We start from the raw sequence: 18,686 nt of genomic DNA on the forward strand, positions 1-18,686 counted from the left end.
GTCATAGGAATTCATTCATATTTTTTTTTCAAAATATAGTCCGGCCCCCCACAAGGTCTGAGGGACAGTGAGCCCTCTGCTGGAAAAGTTTGCTGCCCCCTGGCCTAAGTTGTTGAGCTTTTTTTTGTTGTTGTTGCTTGCCTGCCTCCTTCATGTCCTCTCCCTGCATGCCATACCAGGAGTGCAGGGCTGTAAAAACGAAGGCGGAAGGGGGGATTGCCACAGCTCCCACTCTATCCCAGATGGATCAGAGTAGGCGGGAGTCATGGGCGGGCAACGGACTGAATGTCACCCCCTTCTGAGATGACACCCGGGGCAATAGGCCCCCACTGTCTCCACCTTGCTCCACCCCTGCCTCATTCCTCCCAGGAATCCCACCCTACACAGTGGTTCTTTCATATTATGACACCTGTCTCATATAATCTTTACCATATTTCTGGGGGGGGGGGGAATCATAGTTCTGTCAAGTCTTAGCCAGATTCTTCTATGTTAGCACACTTAAAATTGCTTCTTCTTGTGGCAAGTTATGTCCACATCCACAGAGAAAGCATGAAAAAGAGCTCCTTACCGTTCCATTACACTGCCCATCCTTGATCCTCAGATACATTCTTGGGTTTTTTACACTTTCAAACATGCAAACCCCAGAGCTGATTTTATGTACTCTCCAGTAAGAGTCATCAGATTGATTTCCTGCTCCACTGCAGCTCCCATCAGGCCTCAGGCAGAGAGACTGGCAGTAGCTAGTATTGAGCAAAATTATGGCACTGTTGTGGAACACTCCCTAGAAATCAGCAAAAAGAACCAACTGTAAATAATATGGCCTTTCAAACAGCTCTTTACTTCTTCACCCTTCATCCCAGTGCAGTGACTCTCCAATCCTTGTTACCCACAGCAAATCACAAAATGTTTCCTTTTTTTATGGTGCCAGGTCTCCTACACATTTGATACAAGCCAGTAAGGCTGCAATCCTATACCAGTTTACCTGGAAGTAAGTGTCAAATAACTCATTGGGACTGTGTGTGGTGGAGTCTCCTTCTTTGGAGGTCTTTAAGCAGAGGCTTGACAACCATGTCAGGAGTGCTCTGATGGTGTTTCCTGCTTGGCAGGGGGTTGGACTCGATGGCCCTTGTGGTCTCTTCCAACTCTATGATTCTATGATTCTATGACTTACTTTTGAGGAGATGTCATGTGTAGGATTGCACTTCCACTTACTTCAGCCGGATTAGTAGATGCTGGGAGAGGGGGTCTGAGAGATAGTGGCTTGCTTAAAACCAAGCCTAAATATTTCCTAGTTCTCAGCTCTAAGACAAATGTGGTACTTGTGAAATGTGGCACACATATTTATTTTGCTCCAATTAAATAAAAACCTATGTGGGAAGTTTATCTTTTCACAGGGAAATAAAACTTGTGCTCCACTTTGCAAGTGACAGCTTTTTAAAAAAATAGATCTTATTTCCACGTAGAAAGGGGGGGGGGGGAATCACACACAAAGTGTGAAGCAGTCCTACATACCAGATTTGGTTGTTTTTATATGTGTTCGCACACAACCTCACCTGCCTTTTGGTTGTTTATGGCAGAATTATTCAGGGCCACAAGGAACAACAAAGGGATTTAAAAAGAAACCCTAGCCTCACACAGTGATTTTGACGATTGCAGTCTTCAGCTCCACCTAGTGGGTGGAGAGATCTCTCTCATCTGTTGAAACCAGTTAAGGCACTGGCTTATGACACACACCACCCAATTGCCTTTCTCCTCCAATCTTACCTTAACATGAACTACAAACTCCTTTGTCAGTCCTGCATAGCTTGTGGCATCATCAGCTACAGTGCCTTGGAGACTGAAAGTCACCATTTGCCCTGGGTTCTGGGCAGATTCCAGAATTGCGCAACGATTTGGTTGAACGTGAACCTGCAGCTCACAGTGGACGTCACCATTGTTCTAATAAGGGCAAGATGGGACTAGTCAGTATATTAGACTGAAAACTGAGCCAGATAAAAAGTAATGGTTTTCTTTGCACCCAAACTGCAGGGCCAACTGCAGATTGCCATAAGCACCAAAGATCACCCTGCAGTTATTCATTTATTATTCGTTATTTAGTTCAACAATTTATAAAATCCTTAACACATTAGTTTCTATGGGGACATTTTTCTTCTGTTGCCTTCAGGCTTGCATTCTGACGCTGCTGGATGCTGCAGGATTTCAAGTCTCAGATTTCGCTATCTGGAGATATAAAGTAGTAGATAGGTAGCCGTGTTGGTCTGCCATAGTCAAAATAAAAAAATTCCTTCCAGTAGCACCTTAAAGACCAACTAAGTTAGTTCTTGGTATGAGCTTTCGTGTGCATGCACACTTCTTCAGATACACTGTATCTGAAGAAGTGTTCATGCACACGAAAGCTCATACCAAGAACTAACTTAGTTGGTCTTTAAGGTGCTACTGGAAGGAATTTTTTTATTATGGAGATATAAAGTATCCAGAGAATTTCACCTCTCCTTATTTCTTAAAGGGTACTTTAGCACCTTCAACAACAACGCTGCAAAAGGTCACAAAGAAGGCTTCAAATCAGAAGGTCATACTCTAGAACCAAAGTCTCTTGGCAGTTCAGTTCAAATTCAAGATTTCCACCTTATCATTGTCTCCAGTAGAAACTATCTGTGGCTTCTTATAAGAGTGAAATCCTGTTACATTGTATTTATAAAGAAAAAAACAGACATTATTAAGGCCAAACCAGCAAATATGATTTGTGGGATAATCCTCCAGCATTACAGGCATCGCTGTGGTTTTATGGATGGTGCTCTTAGCTAGAATGCTAAGAGCATAGTATTAAGTAAATTATAACGGGTACTAATATGCAATAGTATAAAAATACAGCAGCACAGTGCACAGCTTTGGAATAAAACACTCTAGGCAAAAAAGACCTCTTTGTGGTACAAGGCTTTTTAGAACCACACCCCACTGCCCTCTGGTTCTCCCTTTAACTGTGTTGGCTTTTGTCAACTTGGTGCTCTCTTGATGTTTTTGGACAACAACTCCCATCAGGCTGGGAAGACTGCACTGCATATTAATCAGTTCCTGATCTTGCCATATTTCATCCTATCTACCGAATGCAATCTGTATGGTTTTTTGTAAATTCTCAATATCAGCAGCATTAGTAGTTTTGGTTATGCCAAAGAGAAAAGACTGAACCAAAAATCATGGAGCCAAGTACGGTAATTCAAACCCACCCACAAAATGTAAGGTATTAACCTTTTATTTATTTCCACTTTCTCTGCATGATTTCAATCCAAAAGGCCCTCAAGAACTGTTAATATGTCACAAATATAGCTTTCCCACTATGCTTCAGTGAGAATGCATAAAAGAAAGCTACATTGCTATTTTAAATAGTGAAAACAAGCAACAATTTTACTTCTTTCTTATTATTCACTCTAAAATAGTACGTATCACACATTTTCAGGGACAAATCCTGAAGGCTTCAACAGTTTGAGAATAGTCACTTGAAATATACTGGCACAATTTGTCTCCTGTAATCTCATCCTGAAAACAAACTTCTTAATATTTCGATATTTAGCTATTTATAAACAAAAAACTGATTACAAATGGGGGTGGGGAGGCAAGGTTCATGAGATTCATCACATACGTCTGGTTTTGGTGACCACTATATTTGCGATACAGTTTACATTTTTGGAAATTCATAGGCACATGGGAAAAACCTGGGCAGCTTCATACCATTCCAGCAACTGAACCATGAGCAAAGCCAAGGGCTAGGTGTGGCACTGGGTGACTTTTAAACACACATGTGTTTCCTTTTTTGATGGCCACATCGAAAAGACCTTTAAAAAAAACAGAAGCAAAAAAACCTGATCAGCTGTTTCATAGCATTTTGTCTGGGATGTTCTCATTCTTAAAACCCAAAAGACAGCATGAAGTTTACTCTTTCTGAAATATATTGTTCCTCTCACAGATAAAATGTGAGGCTTTTAGATTCTCTGGTGATGGTCCTGGTGGTGAAATTGCTATATCAATGTTGTTCTCTCAGGACTGTTTATCCTTGCCCACTAGTGTGACTAGACAGTGGGTGACATCGAAACACACCCAGCCATACTGATACAAACAAGGATGTGAAGATACAATTTGAATCACAGTGTGGAGAAATGACCTTGCTGCATTTTAAGCAGGTAGTGTACACTGCTGCTATCAGCACTTAGGTCTTACAAGCTACCTTCTACACACACACACACACACACACACACACACACACACACACACGTGTAGAATTACAGAGGAAAGTGGCTGGGATGAATAGAGCAATTTCCAGGATTGATATTTGCTGCTTCTCATTTGTGAAGCTACACAAGCCCAATGTGAGCATTTCTGTGTGGTTCTACAGCCCATACAACAAAGGCTCAAGGAGCTGCCCCTTCCTCTTAGCCTTAATATGTGTAATGTGTGTAAAACAAAGAATTTCGTTTAAATAATCTACTGTCTTAACTCTGTACTGTACATCTACAAAAGTTTAGAGAGTCCTCTTCACAACAAGGGTTAACAAAAATTTACCATGCTCACAAAGATGAGACCACAAAGTTACCGTATTTATCTTTCTTGTCACCACGGGCATGAACAGTTCCATCAGGAGACAGGCATATGAATCCATGGGATACCTTGTTGTAAAACTGAAGTGTATTGCCTTTCTGAAATTTCCACTTTTCAGCTGCCCACTGGAAAGGCAGACAACAAATCATCACACAAACGGCAACACATCAAGTATCCTACACTGAATTAATATAAATTTCAACCAGCCTATTGCTGTCTGCTCTGACTGGCAGAAGTTCTTCAGGGTGTCATCAGAAGCGTTTTAGCCCCACAACCCATGACCTTTTAGCTGGAGATGCTAATTAAGGACTGTACCTTGTGCTTGCACAGTGCCCATTTCTACTACGAACCTATGGCCCCTCCCAAAGACTGCTTGTGCGAAACACATGGACAGCCACAGATGTTGTACAGCATGATTTAAACGGGTCTAATAATTTTGTTTAAAGCTTTAAAAAAAAGGATAGAAGGTAGAATTTTACCATTTCTGCTCTTTTGATTTCCAGTTCTTGTCCTACAGAAATAAAAACACTAATATGAGTAAAGTCTAAGGGGCAAATTTACTAGAATCAACAAGACTTAAATCCTATATAATTCCAGGGAAACTTTGTGGTCCTACGCATGTTGCTCTGGAAGTAAGTCCCAATGCATTCAGTTAGGCTTACTCACAACTAAACATGCATAAGAATACAATCTCAGACTGATTAAGCCTTAAGGCTTTGAAGCAGGTATCAGTGCTAAACCTTAAATATCAAAGAAATTATATACTGGTTGCATGCACAACCAACATTGAAACACCCAGAATGTGACCTTCTATAGACACACCACAAAGTGCCATGGCTCATGAAATGTTCTTGTCTGCCAGTGGTTTATACTTACTCCCAGCAAATGTGTCATCAAGAGTGACATACAGTTCTCTAACAATTTTGCCATCATCTTCTCCTTGATCTAGCCACCTTTGGGGGGAAAACACATTATATAACAACAATACATATTTCCATGCTGCTCTTTATAAACTCAAGTACGGTATATTAAAATGAACCTGGGTTATTAGTTTGGCCAACTCTAGATTACATATCAGAAACATGGTTGTGGGACCAGATAAAGGTCTACCTTTAGGAAAAGACAAATATTTTAAAAGAGCAACATTTTGTTAACTTCTCTTTCAGAAGTTTAATAATGAGTATTTCCCCCTAAGAAAGTTTAATCTCAGTATTGTAAAACTGGTGCACAGCTATGTGAAGAGTAAAAGCTACTACAAACACAATTACAAGCACAAACAATTCTTGTGTCTATGAAAAAAAAGTGATTGCCATAAAATTAAAACTGTACTGAAAGATCTCTACTGGATGAAGCCATTAACCTCTTGAGCAGTGTGTGATTTCTATTGATAGATTGGGGGCTAGCATTAATATAGGAAGATAAAAATCTGTATGTTAAAGGAAATGAATGGGTAAAAGAACAAACAAATATGAATGGGTCATTAATAATGTTTTGTTGTGAAAATCCTGCTCACCATAATAATAATAATAATAATAATAATAATAATAATAATAATAATAATTTTAAAAAAAATCTGGCTGGATTTCCCTTGTTTGGGAGCAGCCTTATTTGAGAGCAGCAAGTCCCACTGCAGTCAAATGACTTACTTCCAAATAAACTTGCATAGTACTGGTTTGCATGGACAAGATTATATTTAGAACATTTCATGCAATACAGCCTCCATAAAAAAGGATGGCCAAAGCTTGAGAGGGAACATTAGCTGGGGGTAGACCTGTGCTAAGGTCTATGAAAAGAGGGTGAGTTCTGCTTTCATTGTTTTATGTGGGTGACTGAGGTAAAGAAATAATTACTTGTATTCCCTGACACCCCACAAGCAACTGTGGAACTTCCCCCTCACATTGTGTTTAATGAAGAGGTGTGAATGGGGCTTACTGCCCAGGAGGGGGCGATGTGGCATATCTAATCTCTCTTACATGAGGACTGAGAAATCTATGGCCCTCCAGAGGTTGTTAGGCTCCAGCTCCAGCCAGCATGGTCAATGAGCAAAGGCAGTGGAAGTTGTAGCCCAGCAATACTGCAAGAGGCACAGGTTCTACACCCCATGATTTGATCAAAAGATCATATGCAATGTTACCACCCATAGTATTTGACTAGTAGATGCATATAACAGGTGCTCTATATCCTTGAAATTTTTGCTTCATGTTTTGAAACAGTAAGCCTTTTCCCAACCTCACCAAATAGAAACATCTTCTTTTATAATGAAAATACAAATAATTGTCAAAAGATGATAAAATATTTGGAATCTGCTGAGGAAGACTCATTTTGAGCCAGGTCTTTTCTCAGAACCTGTGAGGTAAGCCCCAGAACCTTCTTTAAGTACTAAAGGCTATATCTGGATCACGTGAGATAATAAATGTTGAGTGTGCCTTTGAGTGGTCTCAGTGCATTTTCTTCACTATTGAGTAAAAACAAACAGTATTGCTGGGGCGTTGAACTAGATGACCCCTGGGATCCCTTCTAACCTACAATTCTTTGATTCTATGAAATTCAGAATATGCAATTCTTCTAACTTAACAACAGGTTCTTGGAAGATCGTAGCTGATCATCACGTACAATGAGGTCTAACATTATGAGTTGGTTAACGCAATCTTTTTCAAAATTATAAACTTCACAAACCTGTGGCACACAAAGTTATAATCCGAGCTGGTAATAAAATCCTTGACTACAATTTTCTCCAGAAACCAACCATTTCCTAGGAGGAATTATGAAGATGATAAAGGTTCCATTCTTAATAGTGAACTAATCACACACACACAATTGACTGTTACTAAGATCCAGATAAAATGTGCATGAACAATGCATGGGATGCTGTAGATATGCAACTGAGTCATCACAGGGCTAACGAAACATATATCTTACTCAATGTCACCTTGAATTCACCTTTTCCGTTCAATCTGAGCACATGCTCACCTGCTAATAATCAAGTCTGATATAATCAAATAATCAACACACATCTGTGGACCATTTATTTGTACTACATATGAATAGCATTTACATATTAGCAAACTTTTCTCTATGATATTTTAGGGGGGGGAATCAAATGTGAATTGTATGTAGAGGAAAAAACCCTAATCCTACAGTTTATGCTGTAAAGGCTGCAGTGCTTACTGAATGATAAACTGCTGTGAAGCAGTGTAATTTTGTGGCATACTCCAGGAGCACGGAAAAGTAATGGTTCAATCATCAACCAATCAAAGCAAAGGTTCACAATGCAGATTGTCACCAGTTTGGGAGAATTGTATATTGACAAGCACAAAGCATAACTGAGAAGATTGATTCTTTTATGCTGCAGTTCTCTCTCAGTAAAAGGCTGAAAATCAGTTTACCTCTTCAAACATTACAGTTTCCCTACACGAAGTTTAAGAAAAAATATGTAAAAAAATGTGTACACAATCATGTGTGAAAACAGTTTGAATGTCCAGTTTGCCTACCAAATGATGGTAGGCATATTTTTCCTTAAATAACCTGCTTGTCCTAAATATTGATCTGTCATTTTAAAAATAAAAATATGTAGCTTCTGTGAGTCCAGCAGTCATATAAATGGGCTACTTGTCATCATTTCTATGTCAGCAAAACAGGTTGACAGAATTCACTGCATTGACATTTCTGACCTGAGCCAAGTCCATTGTGTCCTATAACAATTCTATGCAGATTTCCAAGGTGCACAGCTTCAAGTAAAAATATATCAGTCTGCAATCAAACAATTAAAGTGTGATTAGAAAAGTTTCAGGATTAAAAATGTTAGATCTCTCTCTCTGATGCATTATCAGTCTATGTGGTCAGTGAAGCACATAAGTATGAATGGATACCCAAAACCAGTTTCTGCCTGTGTAGTAAATGGCAAAAATAATTCTTGTTGATCACAGTAACTCGCCTGAATTCAAATAATTGTTCAGTGGGCTCAGATCCCTTGGAAGCAACACTGAAGCTAGGTGGCTGGCAGCTGAGGAATCCCCTAGCCGGCTGCTTGGATTGATGGGCTTTCTCTCCAGCTAACCATTTGAATCTTGGGCTAATCCAGCCATGGCAAGTGGGTGGGGCTTGGGAGTGGAGCAGGCTTCACTCCTATAAAGGCTGGCTGCAGCCTACCCCAGGGACCTCAGTCTGCTGAAGAACATCTCAGCCAAACTACATAGGGTCACTAGCCGATCTGACTTTGGCAGAATACTTTCCTAACCTACATATTTGAACTGTCCCTACTGATATGATTAAAAAAAAATGTCCTGACATATTGCTAGTAGCAATATTGGGACAAATGAGTTTATGGGTTAGAAACCTGTGCTTTCTGAATGCATGAATAGCCCTGTAGAAATATTCACAATGAAATGGGGACAGGGGAGTACTTCAGAAGATAGACACATTGCTATAATCCACTCACTTGTCCTTTTACACATTTCCTAGGTTTCTTTGACCTACGGAGCTGTCGGGAACCAGTGTCACCCTTTTCTCCATAGACAGCAATGTAGATATCAGCTTCTGTTCCAGCATTCCACAGATCACCTGTTACCACATGCACCTCATACACTGCCACTGACAGTAAGAGAAGACAGGCTTTTACAAACATACTATTGCATGCACAACACCAACAACTGATATAGATGTATCATCCTATTGTGAAGTTTGGCTTACTATACAGTAAGAAGAGTTGCCCCCATATTAGCTAGTGTCTATAAGAAAACAAATCATATATAGGGTGTTTCTTATGTGTCATCAACATCAGGATGTATGTGTTTATGGAAAAATAAATGTTTGTACTCTGCCTCATTCATGAAAGGGTGTGTGCCTTTTTCAATATGGAGGAGCAAGTGCAAAGCTTGAGGGTACTGCTATCACTTGAGGCACAAGTGGCCTTGGTGGCCTTGAGTGCCTTCCACTAGCTTTGGCTGGTGGCCCAGCTGCACCCCTATCTGGACAGAAATAGCCTAACTTCTGTCATCTATGCTCTAGTAACCTCTAGGTTAGATTACTGCAATGCAGTCTATGTGGGGCTGCCTCTGAAGATGGTTCAGAAACTTCAGCCGGTGCAGAATTCAGCGGCTAGGTTGCTCACTGAGGCAAGATGGTTTGAGCATCTTATACCAGGCATAGGCAAACTCGGCCCTCCAGATGTTTTGGGATGACAACTCTCATCATCCCTAGCTAACAGGACCAGTGGTCAGGGATGGTGGGAGTTGTAGTCCCAAAACATCTGGAGGGCCAAGTTTGCCTATGCCTGTCTTACACCGATCCTGGCCCGACCGCACTGGCTTCCAATTACTTTCTGGGCCCAACTCAATGTGCTAGTTTTGACCTTCAACATGGCTCAAGGATCACCTGTTCCTCTTTCCTTGAATGAACTGACCTGGACCCTGCAATCATCATTCGAGCCCCCTCCTCATGTGCCTCCTCCACAAGAGGTGTGGAGGGTGGCAACGTGAGAATGTGCCTTTTCTGCCCTGGCTCCCCACTTGTGGAATGCTCTTTCCAGGGAGGGTTATCTGGCACCTTTGTTACATACTTTTGGCACCAGGCAAAAACATTCTCTTCTCCCAGGGCTTTGGCTAATTAAACAATTAAATGTCTTTTAAACTGGGGGGAGGGGGGAGAGATGTTATTTTTGTTATGATGTTATACATTTTTGTGTTTTAATATTGTAAACTGCCCTGTGATCCTCAGAGAAGGGCAGTATAGAAATTTAATAAATAATTAAGATAACAATAATTCTCTACAATAATGTGGAGAAAGTGTTGTATATCAAGGCAAGCAACTTCTGTAACATCTGTCTGGGAGCAATGACCCAGAGGCATTAAGCTGATTTATACAAGGAAAATATTAATGTATATAAATAAACGTGGAAAAGAAACCAACCAGGCAAAGTTAAGCATCTTGAAGTTCATCCAATTTCACTGGGAGAGATTTAAACATATGCTTAATTGTCCCACTAAAATCAATGGGTTAGTGGACCATTAAATCCCATTGATTTCATTGGGACTGTTCTAAGCATGACTGAGTTGGGTCTCCAACCCAATAAGACATAATTTCTAAATTAACTTCTTTATCTTGGCATATTTCCACATCTACTATCGGAACTCAGAGAGTAGAGAAGGGGGAATGGTTGCTTGTACCTAATGAGGAGAATCTCTGTTAGCAAATGTAGCTACGAGATATAACACTTGAGTAGGAAGCGATCAGAGCAGTATATGAGGAATGTTGGCAAAGCCCTAAACGGTCTTGGTCCAGTGTACCTGAAGGAGCGTCTCCACCACCATCATTCTACCCGGACCCTGAGGTCCAGCACTGAGGGCCTTCTGGCAGTTCCCTCACTGTGAGAAGCCAAGTTACAGGGAACCAGGCAGAGGACCTTCTCAGTAGTGGCACCCGCCCTGCAGAACGCCCTCCCACCAGATGTCAAAGAGAACAACAACTACCAGACCTTTAGAAGACATCTGAAGGCAGCCCTGTTTAGGGAAGCTTTTAATGTTAAAAGTATTGGGCTTAAACATGTATTTAATGGTCATATATTTCTATTTATCATTCCCCATTAAGTATTTTCCATGTCTAAGCAGTTTCCTATTGATTGCAGTTATAGGGACAGGAAGAGTCCCCATAAGTCCTGCTATTTTTGTATTCCTTACCTGGAAGAATGGGCTGACCCAGATGTAAAACAGGAAGTTCTTGACATATTTCGCCATCATCCTGTTGTGCCAGCCACCTATCTACAGGGAAATCAAACTGCTCCCCTGTCACAAGATTCTGCAAATGCAGCTGAAATGCAAACAATCAAGTCTACATTATTGTGGTATCTTTGCAAAAATGAACTAATACTATTCAAAAATGAACAAATGCTGTTACAGTCTTTGCTGGAACAGACCCCTGAGTATGTGAGGGTCACTTTTTATGCTGCATTGTAAATATAGAGAATGAGTTTTCCAACCCAAACCCATGTCAGAGGTTTCCTGAATTTGTACTGTAAGTGTAAACCATACAAATCTCTCTAATCTACCTTTCCCCCCTCAGAATACATGATAATTGTGTCTGTGCCCTTTAGAAGTCTAAGATGAGTATATTCAAGGATGGAACCTGACTACACCCCCCAGAAATGCACAAAATGTTTCTCTGATTTTTTGGTATTCTGAATCACACCAAGAGCTTACTTGACCAGAACAGTCTCCCAACTGCAGACACAATACAACAAATTCAGTTCATGTCTGAATCTATCAAATTTACACTTTGATGACAACTAAAACACAACCATCCTTCAAAATTTGCATTTATCAAATTTTGCAGTTGTCAAACCAATGTTTAAAAAAATGCATATATTAGGGTGAAGTGAAGATAAAAATTAATATATTAGTGAAAATGACATACTAAAATGCATTGAGTGAAATTGCTTGTAAATATGTTTACATTACTCAAAACAGCATACAAAGATGTGTAACTAGATAGAAATTAACAGTAAAATGCTGAAGAATTTTCATGGGGATATGTATACAGTGTTACCTCGGGTTACATACGCTTCAGGTTACATACGCTTCAGGTTACAGACTCCGTTAACCCAGAAATAGTACCTCGGGTTAAGAACTTTGCTTCAGGATGAGAACAGAAATCGTGCAGCGGTGGCGCAGTGGCAGCAGGAGGCCCCATTAGCTAAAGCGGTGCTTCAGGTTAAGAACAGTTTCAGGTTAAGAACGGACCTCCAGAACGAATTAAGTACTTATCCTGAGGTACTTTGGCGCCACCGTGTGATTTCTGTTCTCATCCTGAAGCAAAGTTCTTAACCTGAGGTACTATTTCTAGGTTAGCGGAGTCTGTAACCGGAAGCGTCTGTAACCCGAGGTACCACTGTATATCACTAACCATGAGTCTGTGGTTTACCAAAATCTTGTTTACTGGATAACATTTTCTTCAGCAGCAACAATGTACTATTCCAATGGTGTAGCTATGCAACATGTGAACATATAGTATGTGCATGACTAAGGTTTTGGTGAAGCAACAAAAGTGTCATTTGCCGAGATCTTCAGAAAGAATGATTGATTTTAAGATATGGACATAGCTCACCGCTTTGCAGTGCCAGGCAGGGGTTTCTCCAGAGTTATTGTGCCCTATCCGTATTTTGTAGAGCTCTCCTAGGTCTTCTGTTTGTATCTGTTGAAATAACCACACACAAAACAGCAGTTCATCTAGCTTCTTTGAACATAAAACTGCTCCAGTAACTTTGGTTCAATATGTTTAACATATTACTTCAGAATACTATTTCATCTTTGTAAAGCATTTAGCTCAAGGAGGACTGAATAAGTAGGTCCAGCTGTGAGTCTGCAAAACTGAGTAAATGTACTTGAAATAGAATTCAAATGAAGTAAATGTGTTTAGGATTTTTGTGCCAATGGGTTCAATCTTAGGGCATCAATGCAGCCTACAACATATTGAAGCAGCAAATCCTTGCTTAGAATGGTGTGATAAATAGAGTGTTTCATCTTAGGACATTAGCCAGCTTATCAATTTACAGTCTGGAATGACTTCATTACTTATATGAACATCACTGTTTATTTTTATATACTTGTAGTCCTTGAAGCGTGAAGCCAACCTCTACAGGGAAATGTGATGAACTGAGAGTTATATGGGTTGAGGTTACCTCAGATGGACCAAAAAAGCAGAAGGCTAGCCAGCCAATGGAATACAATCTCTTGTTCTCTGGCCTCAACTCTTCTTCCCAGCCCAGGGGAAAATCAGAGGAGAAGGAGCATTGTCTGGGAAGCCTTTGCCCTTTACTCAAGTACCTTCTAGGCCAGAGGATGTTGCTTTCCCTGACTTCTCAGACTCAGTGTACCCCCTGATCCATTCTTCACCTTCCACATGCCATTGGAGGCTGCAGCTGCAGAATCATGAAATGATCCTTTAAGAAACAGACAGCTCCTCATAGGGGGAGATGTTAAAAGTAGATCCAGACCAGTTGGCCTTCAGAAGGCCTCAGAATAATTCTGAGGTAGCAGTTTCTGCCTGTACTTGCCATAGTGATCTGTCCAGGGTTCTAACATACTGTGCTTTACCTTGGCAGTTATTATCTTGTACAGCTTATTAAATGTGATTCTGCCTTTCAATATTTGACTTTGCTCTTCAGGATGTGACCCTATCCTTCCAGTAAATGCACTGCTTCAATCCAACCTCCCCTGGGTACTATAAGCCAAGCTAGGACAGATCATACAGGCCGATGCATACTTCGCTCATTTTTCATTTCTACTGCTCCCTCTGGGGACTGGCCATTTCTGATGGTGGCAACCATGGATTTCAACTGCACCCATCTATCTTAGGCTACATTTCTCATGGTTTTGCAAAAGCCAACTGGACTGAGTTCACCTTTAATAAGTATCACTGGAAAACATAGAGTCATCTTGGCCTCAGCTGATATGCTGGAAGTCATGAATTGACCCTGGGAATACAAGTGAGCTCCATCAGGAAAACCCCATTATTATTGTTTACCCACCTTAAATTCAAGTCATGGGTTGTATGCAATGTAGCACTACATAAACATTTTGTCCGTGCAAAGATTTCTGTTCATGCAACATATTGCTCTCCCCATCTCCTCCCCCTACACCCCCATATGTGTTCTAGGGGTTTTCCCAACCCTCTGGAACAGAACCGAGAGGGTTCAGGGCATGTAGTGGAATGAGAGGGATGGAAAAGTCACACCGTGGAAGCAGAAATCTTGTGCTGACAGCATGCAGTCATTGAACACCACCCAATGGATTGAGAACTGCTTCCCCATGACAAAATGTTTAGAACATCCATTACAACTGATCTGCATTGAAAGCAGTTTTTGCAAATTCAAAATGCCATGTGATGGTGGCAAATAATATAATTCAGTAAACAGGATTATGTGGAGCAGCCCTAAAAGAATGGCAGCCCTAAAACCACAAAGAGCTACTTTAGAAGCGTACACCACTTTTTGTTATAGTCTTTTCCACTCCACACAACTGGAGAATGACTGAACTGTGTTCTGGACTTAACAATAAAGAAATGGAAACTTTGCTTAACCAAAAAAAAAAGTTAACTCTTTATTTTTAATCATGTGCTATCCTTATAAAATTTGACCAAACTGCGGGAGGCAGTGGAAGACAGAAGTGCCTGGCATGCTCTGGTCCATGGGGTCACGAAGAGTTGGACATGACTAAACGACTAAACAACAACAACAATCCTTATAAAAAACAGTATTTTGTTATATTAACTTACAATGAATGTATCTTCATTTCCTCTTTCAAACACCTTTTTCTCCTCTCCATATAGAAAGACAGCTCCTGAATTATTTTGATCCCCATATAGTACAATATAAACTTGTGAGCTGGTGCTGGCAGATGGTAGGTCACTGGTAAAAACTGTTACCTTCCACTTCCTAGCTAAAGAAACATATAAAGAAATCTATAATTAATGGGAATTAGGATGTGCCTCTCACCAGGTAAGAATTGCCTTTCCTTAAAATAATCACAAATTACTGGAAGTTGTACCTGAAATACCCATTTTCCACACTCTAGTTTCAACTAGGCAGTAGCAGTTGGCATCGTAGGGCAGAGGTGCTTACCTGACTCACCTAGGAGGTCAGGTCAGGTAAGAGGTCTACTCCACTACACTGTCCACTACTGCAATAGGGCTTCAATGATACACATTCACACAAACACGCTCATGCTTCTGTGAACCTCAGACAGTCTTTCTTCCTCATGCCTTATAGTTTCTTTTCTTCGCCAAGGTCGATTTTGATTGCCTTTTGGATCCCGATTCCAAAGGAAGTTGATAAGAACATGAGAAGAGGCCTGTCGTATCAGGAGAAAGGCCCATCTCATCTGGTCTCATGTTCTCACAGTGGCCAAACAGATGCATATGGGAAACTCACATGCTGGACCAGAGAGCAACAGCACTGTGATTCCCAGCAAGTGTTATTCAGAAACATACTGCCTCCAACAGTACAGGCTGAGCATAGCCATTATGGCTCATAGCCATTGTCCCAATTCCAGCACAGATTGCTTTGTCACACAGATTTACAATTATTACAGCCAGATTCAGAGGCTGTCTTCTATCACATTCGGTTTTAGCACAGATTTTCCTCAGTGATTTTCTCCTTACGGGAATTATCCATGAAATGAACAGGAACACTCAACGGGCAGCCATTTAATTTTTCTCATTCTGTCCCTGTACTTGTGCCTTGATAATGACTTATAATGTTAATAATATAGCACCAATAAGACCTGTACAGCTTTGCTTTTATTAAATCATTCTCTTCACTAGTTGTAATTGAATATTATGCTCATTTGCTTAATCCAATTTAGCAATATCCACTAGATTAAAAGAAGAAACTGGTTTTAAGAATCAGCAGTTAAGAGATAAATGACAATGGGTTCTTTGGGGCAATAGCACCTGTGAAAGGGAACTGAACATCAGTGCATAATGGCCTGCAATTCTGTCAAGCAGAAATTATTCTCTGCATCCTCGAATGAAACAGTGTAATGCTTTCAATATTTAGTCACTACCCATTAACCACTTGCTGCAATATTTATATTTAGAAACTTCTATAACACAAATACTATATGTATAGCAGAAGTACCACATTGGTTATTACACCTAAGGAGTCCAAATAGTTTGTGCCCTAATAATGAAGTCTTCAGATTTTTCAAACAAGTTTTTCATCTGAAAATTTCCAGATATTAATGGCAACCTTTAGGTTAATCTCATTAGTTAATGCATGTGTTCATGATAGAGTAAAAGAAGAGTAGGAAACATTTTCCTACCCAGGGGCCATTTCCCCTCCCGATGACCTTCCAGGACCACATGCCAGTAGTGGACAAATCCAGAGGCAAAAAGTGTGTGCAGCACATGACTCACCTTTGTACCGTAGGCTACATTCCAGCTATGGAAAACAGAGTGGTTGGGCTGTGCTGCTTAAATGACCTCTTTCCAGTTCCAACCACTGAAGTACAGTCCAGTCAGCTACCATCTTGCCTTTCTCTACTTTCCAGCTATTCACATTCTATCAGGGGACTTACAGCCTTCATGACTATGTTTTTTGTATAAAATTATCATGATGGAATTTGTTTGTTTGACTTATATACCACCCTTCATCTTAAGATCTCAGGGCAGTTCACAAGATAAAAATACACCTTTTTTGTTTGTTTGTTGTACTTCATGGTACTTCAAGTTGGAGCCCTATGCAAAGGTCTCCATCCTAGGCTCTTCCCACTTACGAGCTTCAGTAACTATACAGGCCATTCAAAAAAGCAATTTTCATCTGTGGTGGGAACTGTAGTGTGCCCAATTTTTGAGACACGTTTAGCTTAAAAAATCTAAAATAATATAAACAAAAACAATTCCTTGTTTGTTTTAGCACTACTTAAGTTACTTATTATAAAATGCACTGAAGTGTTAATAAATGATTACACAGTCATAAATTAATTTGCATTATAGACTTTTCTTATTGGTTCTATGGACCCAGCATTCTTACATTGATCTAATACAACCAGCACAGTCTGGTTGATGTTGGACAGAATTCAATGTTATATGAGTGGACCTCTGCTTGTGCAACAGGAGTTAGCTTTCTATTATTCGACACATACACCCCAATCTTTTTCAGAGGATCCCCCCAACCCTAAAGAGCAGGTTTTGAGGGAGTGCAAGGTAATGCAGGGGCATGAGAAGAAAGTGAGGTCCTGTTGTGTGACTGACAAACCATTCCATTTGTGCATTGGCAGCAACATTTACAGCCCATTGGGTTGAACATGCAACTTCAAAAACATGTTCAATCACGAACCCTCTGGTTGGTCTGTGGATGAATCACCTTCCCTCAGAGTCAGTTTTCTATCCATAAACTGGAAATGTTATTGTGAAAGCCTGATTCAGGGATTGTGAGGATAGATGAAATAAATGCTGTATTGTGTTACAATAATTATTCCTTTAAAAACTGGTTTCAAAAATTAGTGCAACATATATGTAATATCTCCAAGACTGGTGTTGTCATCCATTATGCTTTCATTAATTATACAAGGTACAGATTGAGGTCAGGCTGTTCAGCAATCTTCCATTTTTCTCCAATAACAAAGGGCTGTTCTTTTAGCTTACTTTATTGTTCATAATACAGATTCATTATCATAGAAACACAAATACAAGGGTAATGATAGCTATTGCTTTGAAACAATGTATAACAGCCAAGTATCTGTAGAAAAAACACATAGTCTTCAGTGTGGGCTTCCTCAAGGTTTGATTTTGTCCCCCATGCTGTTTAACATCTACATGGAACCACTGAGTGGGGTCATCAGGAGTTTTGGAGTATATTGTCAGCTACAGTATATGCTGATGACACACAGCTCTACCTTTACATCTACAGGCAGTAGATATGCTAGAGCATTGTCCTGCCTCAGGAATGGACCAAATGAGAGCCAATAAAGTGAAACTCCATCCAGATAACACTGAGACACTGTTAGTGGGTGGTTCCCTAGATCAAATGGATGAAAAGTTGCCTACTCTTGAAGGAGCTACAACTCCCTCTGAAGGAGTGAGTAAACAAATTGAGAGTACTTCTGGACCCACTGCTGTTGGATGAGGTTCAGGTGGCCTTGGTGGCATGGAGGGATAAAATAACTTCTCTCATCTGGGCTCTGGTAACCTCTAGGTTAGATTACTGCGATACATTATACATGAGGCTGCATCTGAAGACAGTTCAGAAACTTCTGCTGGTGCAGAATTCAGTAGCCACATTACACCAATCCAGGTCCAATTCAGAGTGCTGGTTTTGACCTATAAAGTCTTAAATGGCTCAGGAGCTAATAATAATAATAATAATAATAATAACAACAATAATAATATGTTTATTCTTTATACCCTGCCCATCTGGCTGGGTTTTCCCAGCCACTCTGGGCAGCTCCCAATCAAATATTAAAAACACAATACAACATTAAACATTAAAAACTTCCCTAAACCACAGTACCTCAAAGACTGCCTCTTCCATAAGAACCGACCTAGACCCTGAAATCATCATCTGAGGCTCTTTGTGTGCTTCCTCCGCAAGAGGTCTGGAGGAT

At 40.3% G+C, this 18,686-nt stretch overlaps 1 protein-coding gene across 5 annotated transcripts in view; it reads right to left on the reverse strand.

Annotated features, from left to right (window-relative positions):
• The window catches only part of RP1 (RP1 axonemal microtubule associated), a 182,902-nt gene that overhangs the window by 133,831 nt on the left and 30,385 nt on the right, over positions 1-18,686 (reverse strand). For all 5 annotated transcript variants that reach the window (XM_083517865.1, XM_083517868.1, XM_083517867.1 and 2 more), the window contains 12 exons: positions 14,857-15,020; positions 12,688-12,774; positions 11,265-11,394; positions 9,029-9,180; positions 8,262-8,340; positions 7,267-7,342; positions 5,467-5,543; positions 5,070-5,101; positions 4,586-4,715; positions 3,727-3,830; positions 1,765-1,938; positions 569-781 (listed from right to left, as the gene is read on the reverse strand). In XM_083517865.1, coding sequence (XP_083373991.1) covers positions 569-781; positions 1,765-1,938; positions 3,727-3,830; positions 4,586-4,715; positions 5,070-5,101; positions 5,467-5,543; positions 7,267-7,342; positions 8,262-8,340; positions 9,029-9,180; positions 11,265-11,394; positions 12,688-12,774; positions 14,857-15,020 — 1,418 coding nt within the window. The remainder of the gene's footprint in view (positions 1-568; positions 782-1,764; positions 1,939-3,726; positions 3,831-4,585; positions 4,716-5,069; positions 5,102-5,466; positions 5,544-7,266; positions 7,343-8,261; positions 8,341-9,028; positions 9,181-11,264; positions 11,395-12,687; positions 12,775-14,856; positions 15,021-18,686) is intronic.

The sequence above is a fragment of the Podarcis liolepis genome, assembly GCF_965112155.1.
Source record: "Podarcis liolepis genome assembly, chromosome: 8".
NCBI lineage: Eukaryota > Metazoa > Chordata > Lepidosauria > Squamata > Lacertidae > Podarcis > Podarcis liolepis.